This window comes from Argentina anserina, chromosome 4 (assembly GCF_933775445.1).
Source record: "Argentina anserina chromosome 4, drPotAnse1.1, whole genome shotgun sequence".
NCBI classification, from domain to species: Eukaryota; Viridiplantae; Streptophyta; class Magnoliopsida; order Rosales; family Rosaceae; genus Argentina; species Argentina anserina.
The window spans coordinates 15,184,276-15,208,109 of record NC_065875.1 but is presented as its reverse complement, the minus strand read 5'-3'; the positions used below and the strand labels follow the sequence as shown (position 1 = coordinate 15,208,109).

Below are 23,834 nucleotides of genomic sequence, written 5' to 3'. Positions count from 1 at the left end.
ATTTCACCTACATACAACAAAGTGAGATATACACAAATTGGTCAAACATTGTACAAAATGAATAACAAAAAGAAAAAGAAAAAGAAAAAGAAGAAGAAGCTAGTTTACGACATTTTGCTGTAAATCAGTAATACTTTCTTCTACTCATCTACCCCAAAAACTAGGATTAATTAGATTACACGACTCATTTCATGTATTATCAATCGATCAATATGCCATTTTAATAATGCACGATACTTGTGTAATAACGTTCTTACAATAATGCCGGTCTCAACATTAGCCTTACCAATACAAATGAATGAAATAGTGGATTTTCTAATTCTTCAACGGTCCCAAATAGAGAGCGTGAGCGTCAAAAGAAGAAAAGAAAACTACCCCATTCCAACATCATATCATATGGAATATTAAACCAACATGATTGGACCTCCATGGTCTACGCACATTGTGTAATATTATCTAACACCTGCATCATTACTACTTGTCAAAACCTCATTATCCTTCAAACAAATAAACGTAAGATTCGGTGAGAGCTAAGGGGTAAGACGATTTGGAATTTTGATTGAATTGGCAGTCCATTCGATCATGAAAGTAAAACCGGCAGCGATTCTCAAGCCTTGTACAATCACGTGCCTCCGGCGTGTGTGACGTGTGTCCCATATTCTTCAAAATTGGTTTGTCAACTTTGGTCTGTCTATATCATTTCTATAACTTCTTTGCCGTGTTGGTTCGTTTGTTTAACCCCTAGCCCGCCTTGTCTCTCCTCTTAATTGGTTTCTCGGTTTACCTTACCTTCTGTTCTTTTCTGTGTGCATCTGATATATTTATGAGCTCGTTTTGGTTGAAGGCTCTCTAGTAGGGAAGGATTTCTGGGTTGTGGTTGAAAACCAGAAAGAGATCATAAATAAAATAGAATTGATAACCAGAGCTTGGTAGCTGAGAAAATGCTGCTGCAGAAGCACTTCTCTTGGGGACTGTTTATAGTACTAGTTGTGGTTATCGGAGTTAACTTGCAGACTGTGGTGGAGGGAAGCCCTCGCCGGATTCTTTTGGATACCGATGTTGACACCGATGATTTCTTTGCTCTCTTGTACCTCCTGAAACTTAACAGATCAGAGTTTCATTTGGAGGTAAGTTCATACCTCATGACTATTCATTTGGTCATATATACTTCTCATCTTGATATATTGCTATTTGCTTATATATTGAACCCATGTTTTGCCAGTTATATAGTTCCCGAAATCCCGAAATGTAGTTCATATATCATGCAGAATATATATATATATATATATATATATATATATATATAGGACCTAAAATCCTTGGTTTCTTGGATGGCTATGTGCAAAAGTTGAACTTCATGCCCCATTCAATATATTTGTCTTTTGAGAAAGGAATTTAGGCATCATGAACAATGGAAAACTCTAAAAGTCGAATTTTTACCTTTTTGGTCAAATGAGATAAGACTTTAATCTGTTTTCATTTTACTATTCAGTAATTACATCCTTTTTAAATTACTTTGAGTAATTATTTTGTTAGTGAATTGAATTATTTTTATTTTTTGGCAAGTTCACCCAACCTATCAATATCAAATTTTAGAAATTCTTTTGTTACGGAATAGACAATAATTTGATTTAATTAACGTTTTGAAGATACCTCTCAGTTAACAGGAATAACAGCATTGCCTTCAATAAGGCTTCTGGCGATCACATTGTTAAACTCTACTAGTGCACTTGATTTGATATTTTGATTTAGAGACTATTAGAGTGGTGTAGCTCTGTGATACTGAAACTCTTGTTACCACAGGCAGTAACAGTAAATGCAAATGCATGGACGGATTCGGGGCATGCTGTGAATCAAATATATGACCTCCTTTACATGATGGGACGTGATGATGTTGCTGTTGGAGTTGGAGGTGAGGGTGGTATCCTAGAAGATGGTACAATTCTCCCAAATGTTGGTGGATATCTTTCATTAATCGACCAGGCATGAACTACTCGCAGTCTCTTATACAATGCCTCCATTATTTGGGAGATAATTTCTCTCCAGACAGTTTGATATGATACTTTTTTTCCTAGTATCAGTTTGAACTGTTTGTTAAGCAACATTTTTTGTTTGCATAAGTCACCAAAATAGATACGTGTGCTCAACCAAATTGACAATTTGAAAACATTACATGCCATATCGCTGTCGATACTTAACTATTATGAGATGAAGGTTAATCAATATAGCTCAATATTGGATAGCAGGGGGCTACAACAGCAGGAGGATGCAGATATAGACAGGCTATTCCTGTAGGACTTGGAGGCCGATTAGATATCGATACTAATTTTGGCATCCGGAAAGCATTTCTTCCACAGGTAAGAGCAGATTACACAAATCATGTACTTTTATGGATCAGCAGTTCTTATCAATTCATAAGTCTAAGATCAGTTATGTTACTTTGTCCTTAGGTTGAGTAGAGTGATACATTTTTCTTATCAGACTGAATTGCAAAATTTTATCCAGTTACACTGTTTTAAGCTAGCTAGCAGAGTTATATCTTTTCACTTAATTACAGATTTTTTTTTCCTGAACCTAATGAAGTATGGAAGTATTCAATTAATTCATGTACCACAAGTACAGAACTGCAATTTCTTTCTTATTACTCAGGTCATGCATTTATTTTCTTTGTTTTCTCTTTTCTTCTTTCAATGAAATTAGGGGAGCAGGGGATATAGTCCATTACGACAACCTACTGCTCAGCAAGTGATGATTGACAAAATATCTGCAGGTCCCAAAATAACTGTGCTTGTTATAGGAGCACATACAAACTTTGCCATCTTCCTTATGAACAATCCACACTTGAAGAAATATGTTGAGCATATCTATGTGATGGGGGGTGGTGTGAGATCAAAGAACCCAACTGGTTGTTGCCCCAAAAATGCTACTTCAACTTGTGTGCCTGAGCAGTGTGGTGATCCTGGTAACTTGTTCAGCGATTACACCAGTAATCCTTATGCAGAGTTCAATATTTTCGGAGACCCTTTTGCGGCTTACCAGGTTAGTTTGACATGCAATGCTTTAATACATTCTCATATACCCACAATATAACAACACTGATTTGTAGGATTCAAGAGTTGTTTTACTTTGATATAGTACTAGAGTTTTTCAGTAATTATGAGTTGAGATCTCTCTGATTTACCATATTCGGCATCTTGTTGGGATGGTATGTGCAAACTCATCTTCAATCAATACACTTGGTACTTAAGAGTTTAAGCTAATATGAGGGAGGGTGTTACCTTAATATGTCATTGGCTATATTCCGAGAATCTATTAGACTTTTTGGGTTTAGAGTGGTTGTTTGTCACTACATGTAGATATTTCTATAATTATGAGCTAAAATTGGCTGCTAGCTGACTGTGATATTGATCTTCTCAGGTCATTCATTCGGGAATTCCTGTCACCCTTGTTCCTTTGGATGCCACAAATACCATTCCAATCAATCAAAACTTCTATGAAGCATTTGAGAAGAGTCAGACAACATATGAGGCACAATATTGCTTCAAGTCCTTGAAAATGCAACATGATACTTGGTTCGACGACCAATTCTTCACTGTAAATCCCTGGTTTTGTTACTAGAGTTCCCTCATACTTATGTTCTTAGATTGTTTTTTTAAGTATGATTCAAATGATTAACTGATACTATTGAACTTCTGCAGAGCTATTTTATGTGGGACTCTTTTACATCTGGTGTAGCAGTCTCAATCATGCAAAACTCGCATCATAACAGTCATTCTGAGAATGAATTTGCTGAAATGGAATACATGAACATAACCGTCATTACTTCAAATGAACCTTATGGTGTCTCTGATGGTTCCAATCCTTTCTTTGACGGCCTTAAATTTCCAAAGTTCAACTTATCCAAAAATGGTGTGCATAGTGGTCATGTCCAAAATGGTCTTATTGATCCATTCTGCACCGTGAAGAATGGGAAAGGAAAATGCAAGGTAATTGTCATCTTCCTTATGACATCCACAAGTCATTTCTTTGTAGTATTGTGCATTTTCGTTTAGTACACTTTTTGGTTCTTGTGCATTCAATCGGAAATGCCTGTGTTCTCTTGCCGAGTCTGACATCATATGATGTTTGGACAAAGAGTCAATTTTAATAATGGTTGTGATTCAGAGTTTAGTAACATGCAATATTGCACGGTAAGAGAAAATATCGACTTAGAACATTGCAAATGTTTATATAGTCTTCTTCAAATGTTGATGCAACTTGATCCTACAGGATGGTTATACAGCAGAAGTAACAGGTCCAGAGGCAGTGAGAGTGCTTGTTGCTACAAAAGCAAAACCAAATAAGGATATTGGAAGCCCACTTAACAGAGAATTCTTTAAAAGCTTTTTGGAAGTAAGTACATTAAGGCTTATTGGCTTAAATTTGTGCAATGTTTTGTGATATCTATGAATGATATAATGAAAATTGGCACTTTTTACCATTTGGCTCCTACAGGTTCTAAACAGCCCTCAACAGACTGGGAAATTTAATTTTACAACACAATTTCCTTTTTACAAGGAAGTGACATATAAACCAAATTTTGGAAATACTAAACTGGGCAAATCTGTTGTGTTTGACATGGATATGAGCGCTGGAGATTTTCTAGCTTTGCTTTACCTCCTCAAAATTCCTGTCGAAGTGATTAATCTCAAGGTAGAGTTTATCTTTCATTTTGCAGTCAATGAGTAGCACAAGTTTGCATCTGTGTTCTTTGTTAGTTTTGCTAGCAGTCTTAGCTCATATCAACTTGACCACAGTATCCAATAATAACTTTGGTCTGTAATTGTTTTCATTGCTTCAGCTTTAGCATTGCTCACATATAATTAACAACATATTAAGCCTAGCACAGAATCTGGGGGAACTATACTTGAACTGATGAACATAAATGTAACTAAACCAAGTGTTTTTCACTTTCCTTGCAGGCAATACTAGTGACTCCTACTGGCTGGGCAAATGCTGGAACAATAGATATTATCTACGATGTGCTGCATATGATGGGTCGCGACGACATTCCAGTTGGTCGAGGAGATGTATTTACTATGAACCAGTCTGATCCATCTTTCTCTGCAGTTGGAGACTGCAAAAATGTTAAGGCCATCCCACATGGGGCTGGTGGATTACTGGATTCAGACACCCTCTATGGCCTTGCTCGTGACTTACCTCGAGGTCCAAGAAGGTAACAGATATTACAGTCACACGAAAATGATTTTGGCTTTAGACGTTATGAAATTTTTGATTGCATATTCCCAAGGCAGTGACTGAAGTTTAAGTTGTTGTGACGTCAGGTATACAGCAGAAAATTCTGTGAAATATGGAGCCCCAAGGGATACAGATAACCCTGAACTAAGGCAACCACTAGCATTGGAAGTTTGGGAGTCTGTGGTGAAAGCATTGGATCCAGGATCTAAGGTTACCATATTGACCAATGGACCATTGACTACTCTAGCAAGCATAATTATGTCGAAAAATAACACTAGCTCTCTAATTCAGGTAAGGGTTTGAGTTCACAATGCATGAACAATGTACATCAGGCTTCAAATGACATAATATGATGATGATGATGATGATGATATGTCATTGCAGGATGTGTATATAGTTGGAGGACATATCAGTCGTAGTAGAAATGATAAAGGAAATGTGTTTTCAATTCCTTCCAGTGAATATGCAGAGTTCAATATGTTTCTTGACCCTTTGGCTGCAAAGACAGTGTTCGATTCCTCACTTAACATCACACTCATTCCTCTTGGCATCCAGCAGAGAGTTGGTTCGTTTCCAAAATTCTTAGAAGGGCTGCGCAGCACAAAGAGGAAAACACCAGAAGCACTATTTGCCCGGCGTTTGCTGTCAAGGCTATACCGTTTGCAGCAACTGCACCGTAGCTATCATCACATGGTAATGATTCTTATCTAAGAAAATACATATTTTTGATCATTGATTCAAATTGATAGTACCAACATAACATGACCATAATGCTTGCCAAGAGAACATTTCCGAACCATTTTGGATAATCATATACTAGATATTCAGCTGCTGAGCGCTATGTTGTGAATTTTTATCTGCCAGCATACTAGAAACAGGACCTGACCAAGAGTTGAGAGTTTTGCTACCTCAGTTTGTTTCAATAAAAGAAATTGATAGGTCGCAAATATGGATTAACGGAACTTCAAAAACTTAAGATTTAAGCTTTTAATCGATCCAAGTACTTGATCACCCTTTTTGTCTCGTGATCTTTGTTCTCATTTGTTGCAGGGAACTTTCTTAGGGGAAATTCTTGGTGCAGTGATCTTGGACGGTGGTACGCAGCTGAGCCAAAGCTTCAAACTCAAACACATCAAAGTTTTTGCTGATGAAACTGAGGAATCCAGAGATGGGGAAATCATGATTCATCAAAATGAGGGAAAGTTAGTCAAAGTATTGGACAAAGTAAATCCCAGTGCGTTTTATGAACTTTTCGCAGAACGGCTATGTGATTCAAAGCAGTCTGCTGTATTGGCAAGTTTTGAAGAGCAAAAAAGATTGTGGCAGAAGCTGCCAAATCAATCTGAGCCAGCACAGTAGGCATTCTGCTATTAGATTTAGCTCAAAGAAGGCGAGACAGAAAAGAACACAGAACCAGGAGTATAGAATGTCATTGGAATTTTAATCTTTGGCTTATATGTATAACAGAGCAAAATTGTTCATTGTACTTGAAAGCAACCCATGCATGACTGTACATTTATACCTCACAAGTGTCACTAATTATTTGTAGAAGATAATGCTACTCCGTTCTGTTTGATTTGACAAGGATGGTTTGCTTATTGAAAAGAACAATTGGAAGCTTAAAGAATTTAGGATCATAGCAACCATGCCGACCAACAAAACAATATTATCATCTTCTCCATAATAATGTATTACAATTTCACAATCTCTGACCTGCCAATACATCTTATGCAGTGCTTCATCACAGTTTTGAATCCTTCCTTTTGAAGTTTGTTTCTATCAATACATACGGCTTTTCTATGCAGACATCTTTGCATCTACATGCACCAATAGTCTGCATATTTTTCGACTACACCGACTACAATAATTCCATTTAGTTTTGACTACTTTTGATTACAGTAAATCCTGGAAAATTAATAATCTTGGTTTAACTGACAACGTATTGCTGGATGATTGCAAACCTAAGACCAAGAGTGCAGTTGTTATAACCACAAGGATAATTGGATTGGTTAGGCCGAGGAGGACGGTGCATCCCTTTCTTCTATATTCTTGGCAATCAAACAAGGATAATTTTGAATAAGGAGCAAGAACATAATGGCCACTCACTGTGATTGACCTTTTACATAGATCCTCTATGTACATGTTTGAGCAAAAGACACGGATATGCATACCAAAGCAGATCAAGATTGACCATTAAGGCTTCAGAGAATCAAATCTTTCACATGGAATCATATATCATTTTATATTAGATTTCTATAAGGACAGGCTCTGCATTATCATTTGTTTATACTCCGCTAGCAGGATGACAACCAAAGACCAATAATAAGATAATTTTTTTTTTTGGACAAACAAACAATAGAATAGTTGGATTATCAAAACAGAACAAAAGAAATTCACAGCGAAGTTTCCAGAAAGCAAAAACTGCCAACTGATAAACTACAGTTCCACCATAATCTAAACCATCTTAATGTCATATGCAAACTCAGAATTGATTTACCCGCTTTGAACTTCAATATAATTAATTCTGAATGAATATAGTAAATGAGCAGTTAGAAAAAGATTTCCAATGCATGATATTCTAGTAAAAAATTTAGCAAAGTAAGAAAAGAAGCATAAGTTACAAAGGTAACAAGCTTATTAAAGCCTTGAAGGTTCATTACGAAGTTGTAGCAGACAGAAAACTCCTTTCAACAAAATTCATACAAGCATAATTCATCAGTGAAAGAGAACTTTCAATCAATTTAGAGAGGTCTTATACACTAACCATGAAGAGAATCTCTACAACCCCCCGACTTTCTTGTTTTCCTCTCACAAATTGTAGCCTTAGAAATTTAATTCCAACATAGGAATTGACCCACCAGCAGCCACAATTTGTTGCTCCATCTACAATCAACAATATGTAATCTTAAGAAACAAAAGAATTGATACATTCATTACGATTTCAACAAAATAATCATCGTTTTCAACTCACTGCGAAGAGAGTTTCAAGCTTGTTCTTCACAAGGTAGTACTCTTGCTTTAATTGTTGAAGACATCTGATGCACCTGTTAATGACAAACTTTTATTAAGTTTCACGAGTTGATTAAGAAAGAGATTATATGAATGCTAATCTAGGAATTTATATCTGATCGGAGTTGAGAAAATCTACCCTTCAATGTTCTGTTCTTCACATAAGTTGCGGAAGGTAACGCAGCCATTTTTAACTCTTTGTGCTCCAACACTATCAAACAAACAACAAAATTCACCACAGTGAGCTTCAGACCTTTTGATGTTCTAGATTTGTACCTAGATTAACGTTCTTCTATAGTTATAGTTTAATTTGAAGGGTGCAGATATGTGGACTTGACAGAATGAGACACAGTAACAGAATGTTGCAGTGACCAAAAAGCCTGGATTGGTAACTTGATCATTTAGCTCCTAACCCAAGTTTGGGAGGATCATTTAGTTCGTAACCCAATTTTGAGAGACAGTACTTTCTGCAATTTTCTATTCATGAGAAAAGAAGAGAAATTTATGCGTACCTGGAGCTGCTACCCTTGAACTGGTGAACATGGGCACCAATTTTCTTGAAGTCCACACTTGTCTGCTCCCTGTGTCAAACAAAAAAGGCAGAACAACCCATGAACAACAAAATCGAAACATCCAAAAGCAAAGCAAAGAGCACAAAAAGCAAGCAACCCAAACCAAATGAGACAAAGACAAATCGAAAAGGAAAGATCTTGGGGGTCCTTACAGAGCTCTGGTGATATCATTGAGAAGCTTCTCAGAATCATCAAAGAAAAGAGACACAACTTCCACAACAAAATCTGGATTGCTCTCATCTTGAAGCTGTTGAAGCTGCAAAAACTGCCCATCCAAAAGCCCCTTCAAACAGAACAGAACAAAACAAAACCATCAGACCAAACAGAATCAAGAAACACAACAAAAAGGGCAAAATCAAACCCAACAACAAAATCCAAATAAACCCATCTGAGTTGTTATTCATAAATCCCAACATTTGATGTTCCATACCTCGAGAAACAAGGACTTGGTGTAGTCAACCCACTGTCTCTGCATCTGACCCACCTCCATGTTTCTGGTTGTGTTCCTCCCTACACAGACAGACCCAGCAGCAGCAAAAAGCTTGTGCCTTTGAACCAAAATTACAGATCTTGAGGAGGAATTATTGCACCAAAACAATGAATATGAGTATAAATGCTTGAAAACCACCCTGAAAAGGATTTGGTGAATTGAATGCAAAGAAAATCCAAGCTTTGCTTTTGGGTATGTCTAACACTGTCTAGTACTAGTTGTATACTCTGACCCACCCCCCCCCCCCCCCCCGTTATGTTCTCTGGTTTTTAGCTTCTTTTTTTTCTTTTTCTTTTTTTAATTTATACATAAACCCCACCATTGGCAATTTGGTATTGGCCATACTGATTTATAGGAGCATTTAATCTTTAATTTTGTTTTTTTTTTATTGGTCCTCAACTCCTCATTTTATGTTGTACATGGGTTTTGACTTTTGAGTGTGTGACACAGAAGTGACTTCATTTTTTCCATTTCAAGATTTGGGAAGGATGTGCATTTTTTGGGCAAACAAGGTCAGTTTTGTTACTAGCATTATGGATTACTAAATTTTCAATTTTCCTCATAAAAATCATTATATACTCGTACTTCATTTCTGATTTAGGTAGTATGATATTCAACTTTAAAAACACATGGCTTGTATATCAAATTCTAGCTAACTTTCTACTCTTCATTAGAATAATATACATCATGATCATATGGAAAGCCGTAGAGGGAACAGTGCCCATCATATCAAGCTGTTGATACTCCTTTCTCTATTAGACACTTAGACTAAACTTAAGCCACGTTTTTAATAGATTTTTCTCTGGTAATGAATATAATTAGGATTAATTCCAGCTAATCAGTGTACTCCCCGGCCAAATGCTGAAACAGAACTGGTTGAGAGAATATGATGTTGAAGCTGAAGATCTACGTTTACTAATTTATTATTGGTCACTTATGCCATTATTCAATCTTTTGGAGAATTCTTGTAGGGGTGTTAATCGGTGTAAATGGTGCGGTTTATAGGTGATACCGAACACCAAACCGTTCTATTTATTCGGTTTGGTTCGGTTTGGTTTTTCACTTTTTTTTCAAAAACCAATTGTATTCGGTTTGGTTCGGTTTGGTTTTTCTCTGGTTTATATCGGTTTTTTTTCGGTTATTTTGTAAAGAAAATCGGAGTTTCTTTCCTTGTCTATCTACTTGATTCTTAACGAAATAAAAAGAACATGCGAACAGATTTGAAAAATTCTATTTACAAGATATAGTTGCTTCACAAATGCATACAATTGCAAAAAGCCACTAAACAAGTTATACCACATTAGTAGGCATGTTGTGGTTCCAATGTCTAAAATTCAAAATATTAAATTTTGACCGTCAGAAGTGATCAACATATTTAAATACGGATATGGTAAAAAATTCATCTAATTTTGATAAAATTTGGGTCTCGATCGATGTGGTCAACATTAACTTAATTTCATCTAATTAAGTGTGAATTCGTTCTTACCCCCTCCTTCTTGACTAGTTTTGGTGGATTCTTTCACGCACACACTCTCACATATATGTAATGTAGCAGCTCGTGTAAAATTTTCAAAAATTTTACCTTCCAGGGATAGGGCTACCCATAGGCCCATAGGGGATAATAAACGTAAAAAGGGTTGACCGCTTTGATCGGGACACAAACGTTATCGAAAATATGTGATTTTTTTACCACAACAATATTTCACTATACGTAACGCATCATGCGGACAGATTTGCAAAATTCTATTTATAATATATAGTTGCTTCACAAATGCATACATTTTGTAAAAAAACCACTAAACAAGTTATACCACATTAGTAGGTATGTTGTGGTTCCAATGTCTAAAATTCAAAATATTAAATTTTGACCGTCAGATGTGATCAGCATATTTAAATACGGATATGATAAAAAATTCATCTAATTTTGATAAAATTTAGGTCTCGATCGATGTGGTCAACATTAACTTAATTTCATCTAATTAAGTGTGAATTCGTTCTTACCCCCTCCTTCTTGACTAGTTTTGGTGGATTCTTTCACGCACACACTCTCATATATATGTGATGTAGCAGCTCGTCTAAAATTTTTAAAAATTTTACCTTCCAGGGATAGGGCTACCCATAGGCCCATAGGGGATAATAAGCGTAAAAAGGGTTGACCGCCTCGATCGAGACACAAACGTTATCGAAAATATGTGATTTTTTTACCATTGTAATAACCCTAAATTGCAAATACATTAATTGAATCAATTTGAGTTCTATAAAGACATGATTTTCAGTTTAAATGATTTCGATTGTTTGCAAACGTTATGAGACGGAAACGGAAACGTTCCGAGAACGTTTAATAAGAAAACGTTACGTTTCCGATCAAATTTATCGACTTTTATTTCGTCGCTCGGTTACGAAAACTTTCTTCACGAGAGTTGTAGTGCTCGTCGATACGAGTTCATGAGTATGTGACACGTTCGAAACGGACATCGTACGTAAAAGTTATTAACGTCAGAAGTTAGTTTCCGATTTGGAAACTAGTATAAATAGAGCATTTATGAGATTAGGGTTTCCATAATTGGAAACCCCTCATTCGGCCCGCCTCCCTCTTTTCTCTCTCTCTCTCTCTCTCTCTCTCTCTCTCTCTCTCTCTCCCCGACCTTCACTCTCTCTCCCCGACCTTCACTCTCTCTCCCCGATCTCCGGCCTCCACCTCTCCGTGGCCTGCACCGCCTGCCCAGAAAGCACCGCACGGCCCTCCGCAGTCGACCCCTGGGTCGACGCACCTCCTCGCGCCGTCGCGAGCCTTCGCGCTTCAACCCGAGGCCGCACCCTGTCGCCACAGTCGATCTTCGCCTCCAGCGACCTCCGGTGGTGCTCCAGCTTGTCGAGGTAAGGGTTTTGCATGGTTGATCGATCTGTGTGGTTGTTATGTTGATTTGTGAGGCGTTGTTGTGGATCGGAAGGGGAAGGAGCGAAGATAGAGGGGGGGGAGACACCGTCGCGATGAGTGGCGCGTGTGGGGGTGTGAAGTAGGTTAGGGGCGGCGTGAAGCCGTGGGGAAGTAGAGGAGGAAGAGAAGGTGGTTTTGGAGGCGGCGGTGGCGTGATACGCGCTGTGGTTAGCCTCGGCAAGTGGGCCCCACGCGCGGCCCGCCGGAGGTGGCGCGTGTGCCACACGCGCCGCCACGTGCGGCGGTGGGAACAGTTTTGACAGAAGGGTATTTTGGTAATTTACTGTGTACGGTAAATGTAAATGTAATTTTTATTTACTAAGATAAATGTAATTAAATTTTACCTTCGATAAATGTAAATATAAATTACTTTCAGTAAATGTAAAAAGTAATTTTGTAAAAGGGTAATTTAGTAAATTTTATTTACTGAATTTGTATTTACATTTAAATCGTACATATACGTACAGAAATACGTATTAGTATTTATACAAACAGAAAATACGTATTAATATTTATACGTACAGAAATACGTATATAATATTTATACGTACAGAAATACGTATTAATATTTATACGTACAGAAATACGTATATAATATTTATATGTATAGAAATACATATTAATATTTATACGTACAGAAATACGTATATAATATTTATACGTATAGAAATACGTATTAATATTTATACGTACAGAAATACGTATTAATAATTATACGTACAGAAATACGTATATAATATTTATACGTACAGAAATACGTATTAATTGCATATTTGTACCGTATCAGGGAATAGTAACAGTGAACAGTAACACTGAACAGTAATTTCGTAAAGCCGAAAAATTGCTGAACAGTAACCAATAAGTACATATATATATATATATATAGTTCATTAAATTACGTACTGTTATTAATTCATTAAAAATAGTCATTTCGATGACGGAAGTTTGTGAAGTGAGCATGTGTGGTGAAATATGACATGTATAAGATATAGTGGAATATATATATATATATTGTATAAATGGTAAATAAGTACGAATATATATAGTTTGCTATATAATATACTGTTATGATTTTATTGTGATTATATTGAGCATGTGATTTGAATTGTACAATATGATGTGGGATTATTGTATGTGATTTTTAACATTGAGATTGTTAAAATGTGAATTGTCTTCGGACCTGATTTTTGGTACAATATGATGTGAGATTATTGTACGTGTTTGGCAAGTCGAAACCTAGCCTTTGGCAGGGCGAAAGTTACGATACAGTTAGAGCTCTAGTCTGTCTGCCTTAGTACTGCATGTGAGGTAACGGGTGGTTATCTGCACATGGGTACTCAGTTTATTTTGGATGTTGGGTAGCGGGTGGCTATCCAATATCAACGGTGTATTACGAGAGGGGTAACAGATGTGTACCAGCGTTCTTGGTACCCGTATTATAAATGCATTGGGTAACTAGAAGGGTTACTTAATTTCCTCATGAGCGTTTTGTTTCATATTTCTTTGGGTCAACCAGATGGGCTGACCATTGACTCATGAGGGCATTTATATTTATTGTTTTGTGATCTTTCGTATATTTTGATATGCGAATTATATTTTGATTTTACTCATACGAGCTATAAGCTTACCGGGTTTGTGTTTACAATCCCGGTGCACCAATTCGATGGTGTATGGGATAATTCTGCAGGTGCTGATTAGTGAGGGTTGAGTGACGACTACAGAGGCTCGAAGTCGTTCGTATCCTACTTGTGGTGAGGTTTTAGCGTGATTTGTGTGTGAGAAGTTGTGTAATTTCATTTGTGAGATTTGTGAGTGATTTGTGAGGATTATTACATTCCATTTTATGTATGGATTATAAATTTGGGTTGTAATAATTGGTTGACTGAGTTGTATTGAGAACTCAGAATTGATCCGCTGTTACACTTTTACTATTTCGATTTATTTGAGATTATTCGGTGTTTAACGACTTTAGAATTTTGAGTTTTTAAGCTCGAAATTTTGGGGTCGTTACAGTTGGTATCAGAGCCAGGTTGCGTATTTGGCGATTATCAATACCATCCGGGAGCGATGATCCGACTGCAGGCGGGCTCCCATCACATGCTCCTCGGTATAGATATGTCGTCGGGTACGCGAGAGTGTTTTAGGAGCCATACCTAATGGTTTGGTCCTCCGAGAAGTATCGTGATGATACTTCGATGATTCATCCTATCCTGAAATTTCATGTTAATACCTATTGAATCTGTTTTAGTTTAATTCGAGATTTCACAAGTATTGACTACGTGTTTCATTGTTTGAAGGTGATGAACGCTGATAAGGGCCGAGGACGGGCGAGAGGCCGAGGACGAGGTAGGGCCACAGGTCGAGTCCGCAACGTGGAGAACCTTTATGAGGAGGCTTCTCCACAGGTAGAGCAGGTAGGCCGAGGTCGAGGTAGGGCCACAGGTCGAGTCCACAACGTGGAGAACCTCTATGAGGAGGCTGCTCCGCAGGAGGAGCAGGAGGAGCCAGCTCCTGCGGTTAGAGATGACGGTCGAGTGTTGAAGCTGATCAAGGATATTAGTGCACTGTCAGCTCCGACCTTTCATGGGGGACTAGATCATATGGTAGCTGACCATTGGATCGAGGGTATGGAGACTTATTTTGAGATGATAGAGTGCACAGAGATTGAGAAGAGAAAGGTAGCTACATTCTTTCTCAAGGGTGATGCTCTAGATTGGTGGAAGAGCATGAGACAGACTGTGGATGTGTCTACATTCACATGGGGAGGTTTCACCACCATATTCCGAGAGAAGTATTTTCCTGCCTCAGTACAGGAGGACTTAGAGTTGGAGTTCCTGGCATTGGTACAGGGAGACATGACCATTAGAGAGTATGATGCTCGATTCTCGCAGCTGTATCGGTATGTCAGGCCTATGGGTACGACTGCTTTAGCTCAGAAGTATCTACGTGGACTGAAACAAGAGTACAAGACCATGATATCAGTCCTTTGTCTGACTTCACGGGAGCAGATATTTGAGAGTGCTATGAGTTTGGAGCAAGCAGAGAAGACTCAAGTAGGTGATGTGGGGAACAGAGATGCAAAGGGGAAAGGCAAGGCAGTCTATACAGGCAGCGAGCACTCAGGGCCGAAGGATAGGTCATGGAAGAGGCCAAGACCCCACTATCAGGCCCCGACAAGGGCGCCACCCCTAGCTATCAGAGCAGCACCAGTCAGACCATTAGCAGCAGTGAGGTGTTATAGCTGCAATGAGATGGGACATTACGCCTCAGCATGTCCGAAACCGAAGAGAGCAGGCTGCCACAGGTGCGGGCAAGTGGGACACATAGCTCGAGATTGTACCCGACCACTTCCGGGTAGACAGGAACGGCCTCAGAGACAGCTACCAGCGGGCCAAGCTAGAGTGTTCGCAGTGGGTCAGCGAGACACAGGGGTGGAAGGTACATTATCACTTTTTGACTACCTTGCTAGAGTGTTGTTTGATACGGGAGCATCGCATTCATTCATTGCTAGTTCAGTAGTGGAGATGCTAGGATTGATTCCTACACCTCTCGGGGACGCCTTATGTGTCACTTCACCCCTTGGAGTGTCACTTGAGTTAGAGACAATCTGCAAAGCTTGTCCTATATTGATTGGAAGTAGAGAGTTCTCTGCTTCGTTGATTGTGATTCCGGACCACACTTATGATGTGATCTTGGGGATTGATTGGTTGAGACCACAGCATGCTGTGATTGATTGTTTTGACATGGTAGTGTCCTTTCATAGACCTGGAGAGCCAGTGTTTCGTTATCGTTGCCTCAAGTCCGACAACGCCATGAGATCAGGAGTTTTGGCACATGTGGAGTTAGTGGATCAGAAAGTGACTATCGCAGACATTGTGGTAGTATCTGAGTTTGGTGAAGTGTTCCAAGAGATACCGGGGCTACCTCCTCGAAGAGTGGTAGATTTCTGCATTGATGTAGTACCCGGTACAGCACCTGTGTCAAAGGCGCCATATAGAATGGGGCAGAATGAACTTAAGGAGCTGAAGGTGCAGATCGATGAACTATTAGACCAAGGGTTCATTAGACCTAGTGTTTCACCTTGGGGAGCACCTGTTTTGTTCGTAAAGAAGAAAGATGGTTCTCTGCGGTTATGTGTGGACTACAGAGAGCTGAACAAGGTGACCATCAAGAATAGGTACCCCTTACCTAGGATTGATGACTTGTTCGATCAACTCAAAGGTGCTACGGTGTTCTCTAAGATTGATTTGAGATCCGGTTATCATCAACTCAGAGTGAAGGAAGAAGATATATCGAAGACAGCCTTCAGGACCCGGTATGGACGTTATGAGTTTGTCGTCATGCCATTTGGTCTAACGAATGCACCAACTGTCTTTATGAGTTTGATGAACCAAGTATTTAGCCCGTACTTGGATGAGTTTGTTGTGGTGTTTGTGGATGACATTCTGATATACTCCAAGACACAAGAAGAACATGTGGTGCATCTGAGAACAGTGTTGCAGACCTTGAAGGAGGCGAGACTGTATGCCAAGCTAGAGAAGTGTGAGTTCTGGAAAGAAGAGGTCAAATTCCTTGGTCATGTTGTCTCAAAAGATGGAGTACTAGTGGACCCGGCAAAGGTCGAGGCAGTGAAGAATTGGAGTCGTCCAAAGAACCCTACGGAGATACGTAGTTTCCTCGGTTTGGCAGGTTACTACAAGAGGTTTATCGAGGGGTTTTCTAGTATCGCATCTTCATTGACCAAGTTGACCAAGAAAGATACTCCGTTCGTGTGGACGGATGCATGTGAGGAAGCATTCAGCAAACTAAAGACTAGACTGACCACAGCTCCAGTGTTGACGATTCCCTCTAGTGGTGGTGGCTATGTCATTTACAGTGATGCTTCGCTCCAAGGTTTGGGTTGTGTGTTAATGCAGCATGGAGGAGTTGTTGCATATGGCTCGAGACAGTTGAAGATTCATGAGAAGAATTATCCGACACACGACCTAGAGCTTGCGGCAGTTGTATTTGCCCTGAAGATTTGGAGACATTACTTGTATGGTGAGAAATTTCAACTCTTTTCAGATCATAAGAGCTTGAAGTACTTGTTCTCACAGAAGGAGCTGAATATGAGGCAGAGGAGATGGATGGAACTCCTTAAGGACTATGACTTCACATTAGAGTACCACCCGGGGAAGGCAAATGTGGTGGCTGATGCCTTGAGCAGGAAACCAAGAGGCGTAGTAGCTTCTCTTATGGTCCAGGAATGGTTCATGCTAGAAGCTGCATCAGAGTTTGATTTGGTACCATCGGGAGGAGAACCAAGGGTCTTTCTTGGTAGTGTCACAGTGCAACCCACATTGATCACGAGGATCATACAGGGTCAGGCGCAGGATAGACACTCACGAGCTAAGTTGGCGGATCTTGTAGTTGATACGCTTGATGAGTGTCCTTCTGAGTGGAGAGTTGGACCCGATGGAGGGTTGAGGTTTAGGGCAAGATTGTGTGTCCCAGATTGTGATGATCTTCGGGAGGAGGTTCTTCGTACGGCACATCGTTCACGCTATACCGTCCATCCAGGGAACACCAAGATGTACAAGGACCTATGCAGACAATTCTGGTGGAACGGTATGAAGAAAGATGTAGCAGAGTTTGTATCGAAGTGCCTTACATGTCAGCAAGTGAAAGCAGAACATCAACGTCCAGCTGGCATGTTGAAACCACTGACTATTCCTCTTTGGAAGTGGGAGCAGATATCTATGGATTTTGTGACCGGGTTGCCTAGATCGAAGAAGGGTCACGATGCCATATGGGTGATTGTCGATCGATTGACGAAGTCGGCTCATTTTCTCCCTGTGTCGATGAAGTACTCAGTGCACGTGCTTGGGAAACTATATGTGGATGAGGTAGTGAGACTTCATGGTGCTCCAGTTTCTATTGTTTCCAATAGAGATGCACGTTTCACTTCAAAGTTCTGGGGTGGTTTGCAGAAGGCGATGGGCACTACCTTGGATATGAGTACAGCTTTTCACCCTCAGACGGATGGACAGACAGAGAGGGTGAATCAGGTGATGGAAGACATGTTGAGAGCATGTGTGTTGGATTTCAAGGGTAGCTGGGAAGATCATTTGAGATTGATTGAGTTTGCCTACAACAACAGCTACCATTCTAGCATCGGCATGGCACCTTATGAGGCACTTTATGGTAGACCATGTCGTTCACCGATCTGTTGGGCCGAAGTTGGTGATGAGGCACTGATGGGTCCAGAGGTGGTTCAGGAAACCACGGAAAAGATCTCGATCATCCGGGATAGAATCCGAACTGCTCAGAGTAGACAGAAGAGCTATGCGGACCTGAAGAGGAGACATGTGGAGTTTGAGATTGGTGATCACGTGTTCTTGAAAGTTTCGCCTATGAGGGGTGCTGTGAGATTCGGCAAGAAGGGAAAGTTGGCACCAAGGTATGTTGGGCCTTTTGAGATACTTGAAAAGGTGGGCGAACTAGCATATCGACTAGCCTTGCCTACTAGCATGTCGGGCGTTCACAACGTCTTCCACATTTCCATGCTGAGGAAGTATGTACCAGATGAGTCACATGTGATCGATCATAGCACCATTGAAGTGAAGGAAAATGCCACATTTGTTGTCGAGCCGGTTCGTATCCTGGATAGATCCACAAAGAAGCTACGGAGGAGAGAAGTTGGGCTAGTCAAGGTGATGTGGAGTCACCATGATGAGGGTGATGCATCTTGGGAGCTAGAGTCAGACATGATGACCCGATATCCACAGTTGTTTGTTGAGTGAGTTTGAATTTCGGGACGAAATTCCCTTAAGGGGGGTAGATTGTAATAACCCTAAATTGCAAATACATTAATTGAATCAATTTGAGTTCTATAAAGACATGATTTTCAGATTAAATGATTTCGATTGTTTGCAAACGTTATGAGACGGAAACGGAAACGTTCCGAGAACGTTTAATAAGAAAACGTTACGTTTCCGATCAAATTTATCGACTTTTATTTCGTCGCTCGGTTACGAAAACTTTCTTCACGAGAGTTGTAGTGCTCGTCGATACGAGTTCATGAGTATGTGACACGTTCGAAACGGACATCGTACGTAAAAGTTATTAACGTCGGAAGTTAGTTTCCGATTTGGTAATAAGTACATATATATATATATATATAGTTCATTAAATTACGTACTGTTATTAATTCATTAAAAATAGTCATTTCGATGACGGAAGTTTGTGAAGTGAGCATGTGTGGTGAAATATGACATGTATAAGATATAGTGGACTATATATATATATATTGTATAAATGGTAAATAAGTACGAATATATATAGTTTGCTATATAATATACTGTTATGATTTTATTGTGATTATATTGAGCATGTGATTTGAATTGTACAATATGATGTGGGATTATTGTACGTGATTTTTAACATTGAGATTGTTAAAATGTGAATTGTCTTCGGACCTGATTTTTGGTACAATATGATGTGAGATTATTGTACGTGTTTGGCAAGTCGAAACCTAGCCTTTGGCCGGGCGAAAGTTACGATACAGTTAGAGCTCTAGTCTGTCTGCCTTAGTACTGCATGTGAGGTAACGAGTGGTTATCTGCACATGGGTACTCAGTTTATTTTGGATGTTGGGTAGCGGGTGGCTATCCAATATCAACGGTGTATTACGAGAGGGGTAACAGATGTGTACCAGCGTTCTTGGTACCCGTATTATAAATGCATTGGGTAACTAGAAGGGTTACTTAATTTCCTCATGAGCGTTTTGTTTCATATTTCTTTGGGTCAACCAGATGGGCTGACCATTGACTCATGAGGGCATTTATATTTATTGTTTTGTGATCTTTCGTATATTTTGATATGCGAATTATATTTTGATTTTACTCATACGAGCTATAAGCTTACCGGGTTTGTGTTTACAATCCCGGTGCACCAATTCGATGGTGTAGGGGATAATTCTGCAGGTGCTGATTAGTGAGGGTTAAGTGACGACTACAGAGGCTCGAAGTCGTTCGTATCCTACTTGTGGTGAGGTTTTAGCGTGATTTGTGTGTGAGAAGTTGTGTAATTTCATTTGTGAGATTTGTGAGTGATTTGTGAGGATTATTACATTCCATTTTATGTATGGATTATAAATTTGGGTTGTAATAATTGGTTGACTGAGTTGTATTGAGAACTCAGAATTGATCCGCTGTTACACTTTTACGATTTCCATTTATTTGAGATTATTCGGTGTTTAACGACTTTAGAATTTTGAGTTTTTAAGCTCGAAATTTTGGGGTCGTTACAACCATAAACATATTTCACAATACGTAACGCATCATCGGACAGATTTGCAAAATTCTATTTATAATATATAGTTGCTTCACAAATGCATACATTTGCAAAAAGCCACTAAACAAGTTATACCACATTAGTAGGCATGTTGTGGTTCCAATGTCTAAAATTCAAAATATTAAATTTTGACCGTCAGATGTGATCAGCATATTTAAATAAGGATATGGTCAAAAATTCATCTAATTTTGATAATATTTGGGTCTCGATCGATGTGGTCAACATTAACTTAATTTCATCTAATTAAGTGAATTTGTTCTTACCCCCTCCTTCTTGACTAGTTTTGGTGGATTTTTTCATGCACACACTCTCACATATATGTGATGTAGCAGCTCGTGTAAAATTTTCAAAAATTTTACGTTCCAGGGATAAGGCTACCCATAGGGGATAATAAGCGTAAAAAGGGTTGACCGTCTCGATCGGGACACAAACGTTATCGAAAATATGTGATTTGTTTTACCATAACCATATTTCACTATACGTAAAGCATCATGCGGACAAATTTGCACAATTATATTTATAAGATATAGTTGCTTCACAACTGCATACATTTGCAAAAAGACCACTAAACAAGTTATACCACATTAGTAGACATGTTGTGGTTCCAATATCTAAAATTCAAATTATTAAATTTCGACCGTCGGATGTGATCAGCATATATAAATACAGATATGGTAAACAATTCACCGAATTTTGATAAAGTCTGGGTCTCGATCGATAACATATTTAATTATGTATATTAAATATATCTATAAATAATACAATTTCTTTATAATATATATATATATTCGGTTTTTCGGTTCGGTTTCGGTTTCCAAACATCCCAAACCAAAACCACACCAAATCTTTCGGTTTGGTGCGGTTTTTTTTCTTCGGTTTTTTTCGGTTATGGTTCGGTTATGGTTCGGTTATGGTTCGGTTATTTTTCGGTTTTTGGTTTTCAATTAACACCCCTAAATTCTTGTGTACGTATTCTTTTGAGTGATATAATATATTGGTAATAATTCATCGGTTTTTATTGAAGTCCATCATTAGATTTTTCTTTGTTTATATCTTTATAAGTTTCTGTGGGGAATCTTGATGAAAACAACACAAAATCTAACAGCTGTTTTTCCTCTAATCAAATGTCAATTATAGTTTGCATTAAGATTTAAGAGGAAGAAGGGCCAGTTGGACAAGACATATATATATATATATATATATAGTCCTTCTTAACTGCGGAGGTCTGCACCAATGTTTTAGTGCGGATTTCCATTTTTTTCACCATTTTTCAATCGAATTTCCTCATCTACACCGTCTAGTATCTAGATAATATTGTGTAAATCATCTCTGTAAAATTTCAGCCAATTTAGTAATCGTTAAGGCCCTTAAAATTGCGTTTATCTGTTAAAAATATGAACGGTTCATGTTCGACAGAATTCAGTCCGTCCATTTGTTATTCGATTTTGAGAGTCTTAACGATCACCAAATTGGCTGAAATTTTGCAGAGATGATCTACACAATATTATCTAGATCCTAGACGGTGGAGATGAGAAAGTTCGATCAAAAAGTGGTACAAAAATGGAAATCCGCACCAAAATCGTTGGTGCTGACCTCCTTAGCTGAGAAAATCCGTATATATATATATATATATATATATATATAGTCGTCCTCAAAGTTACAACTTTATCAATTTATTATGTAAATTAACCCATCTTCCCACCCATAAATCGTTGACATTTGAAGAGAATTTCTTAAAATGTTAAAACATTCAAAGAACAAATGAGGTGTCTGTTACTCTGCTTACTCCTTATTCTTCTCTTTTTCCTTCTTGGAAATGATAGACCACAATTGATTCGTCTATAGTGCATCCCTGTACATAATAAAGTTTCCACTATTCACACTATTCACCTATGCATTTTCACTTTAACTACTAGTTGAAGTAAGTAGATAATTTGTTAAACGCATCTGTTCTTTCATTAGTATTTAGGTAAAATCCCAAAAATTTTAACGAAGCATGATGGATTTTGAATTTTGAATTTGTTTATTTAACTTATTACATATATATAATTTTTTCCTCTGCCCGAAGGTAACAGTTAATTTTTATATCATTATTGCAAACTTAATAGCTTATAGACTTGAGTTTTTAGTTTTTACAAAATTTTCTTTGAAAGAACTCCAAGAAGAAAATAAAAATAAAAAATAAGTAAAATATAGAGATAACCTTCCTATAAAAGCCACAAATTACTAAGATATTATCTATAGAGTCTAACGTATAATCTACGAGACTAGAGAAAATATCATAGTTCTCTAAGAAGTTTTCGAGGAAGATTAGAACCCTCTAAACATTTTGAGCATCAGTTAGATCCAGCCTAGCTGGTATCAGAGTCTGTTTTACTCAAGAGGTATGCAAAAAGGCTTATGCCACAAAGTTGGTTTCTCTTAACTAATAAGAGAGAATCCAAACTTAAAAACTATCAGTCCTTTTGTATTACAAAAGATTTTGATAGGTGACAACAATGCTTTCATTCAATGCATATTCAAGAAGACTAATACTCGATAGAGTACGCGTGTAGAGTACTAAATACAATTTACGACGAAGTTTCTCATCTTCAGTGGGAATTAGGGGTCAAGGAACTTGACCCAAACGACCAAGTCTGGTGGACTTCCTAAATCATCTATCCAATAACAAGACTGTAGAAAATCTGCTTGAACAACTTGAGAGATTTCATCTCAAAGTCAACCAACTTGAAGAAATAAATTCAATAATCGGAAGGCTCGAAATAAAACTTGATTACCTCAAAGAAAAACAATATCTACTAAATATTGAAAAGAAGTTAGTTCGAACAAAAACACTTGCTAACAACATTCAAGAACAAGCGTTTGAACTAAGAAGGACTCATGAAACCCTAAAAGAGCATCTTGAAGCTCTAATTGTCCTATGATGAACCAGAGAGTTGAGGTAAAACTCGAGGAAAGGGATAAGGAAACCAAAAGCTTCTATCTCCCTACATCAGAAGTTCTTGCTGAAAGCAGAACTATAATATTACTTACCTTTAAGAGATAGGTATGAAATTTGAAGAACTAGTCAGAGAGTTAAACCTTAAACCTTCACATCTACAAAAAAGTGTAGAAAAGATGAAAATTGAACCTGGTACAGAAAAAAAACGATGAGTAACAACTAGCTAAAAATGTAGCTAGTAAGGTAATCATATCATCCTCTCCAAAAGAATAAAGTAAGCTTGAGTTTAGTGAACCTAAGCTTCTTACATGG

General features: G+C 38.3%; 2 protein-coding genes across 4 annotated transcripts; one reads left to right on the top strand and one right to left on the bottom strand.

Annotated features, from left to right (window-relative positions):
• Window positions 1–538: 538 nt before the first annotated feature.
• On the top strand, window positions 539–7,088 carry LOC126790634 (nucleoside hydrolase 3). 3 transcript variants are annotated; one of them, XM_050516955.1, is made up of 12 exons: window positions 539–1,127; window positions 1,804–1,983; window positions 2,247–2,357; window positions 2,701–3,039; window positions 3,418–3,594; window positions 3,699–3,986; window positions 4,270–4,392; window positions 4,495–4,692; window positions 4,962–5,215; window positions 5,325–5,529; window positions 5,623–5,931; window positions 6,289–7,088. In XM_050516955.1, the coding sequence occupies exons 1-12, from the start codon at window positions 942–944 to the stop codon at window positions 6,595–6,597; spliced, it is 2,679 nt and encodes an 892-aa protein (XP_050372912.1). In that variant the 5' UTR covers window positions 539–941; the 3' UTR covers window positions 6,598–7,088. The 3 variants fall into 3 exon arrangements, with proteins under 3 accessions (XP_050372912.1, XP_050372913.1, XP_050372914.1); XM_050516956.1 differs by having other exon boundaries at window positions 988–1,127; window positions 1,804–1,912; window positions 6,289–7,087; XM_050516957.1 differs by lacking the exons at window positions 539–1,127; window positions 1,804–1,983 and having other exon boundaries at window positions 2,244–2,357; window positions 2,771–3,039; window positions 6,289–7,085.
• A 694-nt stretch (window positions 7,089–7,782) lies between these two features.
• Window positions 7,783–9,536, bottom strand: LOC126790636 (histidine-containing phosphotransfer protein 1-like). The gene is made up of 6 exons (XM_050516958.1): window positions 9,250–9,536; window positions 8,972–9,102; window positions 8,760–8,828; window positions 8,387–8,458; window positions 8,210–8,282; window positions 7,783–8,121 (listed from the first exon to the last, which is right to left on the bottom strand). The coding sequence occupies exons 1-6, from the start codon at window positions 9,307–9,309 to the stop codon at window positions 8,062–8,064; spliced, it is 465 nt and encodes a 154-aa protein (XP_050372915.1). The 5' UTR covers window positions 9,310–9,536; the 3' UTR covers window positions 7,783–8,061.
• Between the last annotated feature and the right edge of the window lie 14,298 nt (window positions 9,537–23,834).

What these genes read in the sequence shown, in the direction of transcription:
- LOC126790634 (XM_050516955.1), top strand. Translation starts at nt 942, where the DNA reads ATGCTGCTGCAGAAGCACTTCTCTTGGGGACTGTTTATAGTACTAGTT. An exon ending in ATCTTTCATTAATCGACCAG is followed by an intron (nt 1,984 to 2,246) that starts GCATGAACTACT and finishes ATTGGATAGCAG; the next exon opens with GGGGCTACAACAGCAGGAGG. An exon ending in ACCGTAGCTATCATCACATG is followed by an intron (nt 5,932 to 6,288) that starts GTAATGATTCTT and finishes CATTTGTTGCAG; the next exon opens with GGAACTTTCTTAGGGGAAAT.
- LOC126790636 (XM_050516958.1), bottom strand. Translation starts at nt 9,309, where the DNA reads ATGGAGGTGGGTCAGATGCAGAGACAGTGGGTTGACTACACCAAGTCC. An exon ending in CCAAGTCCTTGTTTCTCGAG is followed by an intron (nt 9,103 to 9,249) that starts GTATGGAACATC and finishes TTCTGTTTGAAG; the next exon opens with GGGCTTTTGGATGGGCAGTT. An exon ending in AATGATATCACCAGAGCTCT is followed by an intron (nt 8,829 to 8,971) that starts GTAAGGACCCCC and finishes TGTTTGACACAG; the next exon opens with GGAGCAGACAAGTGTGGACT.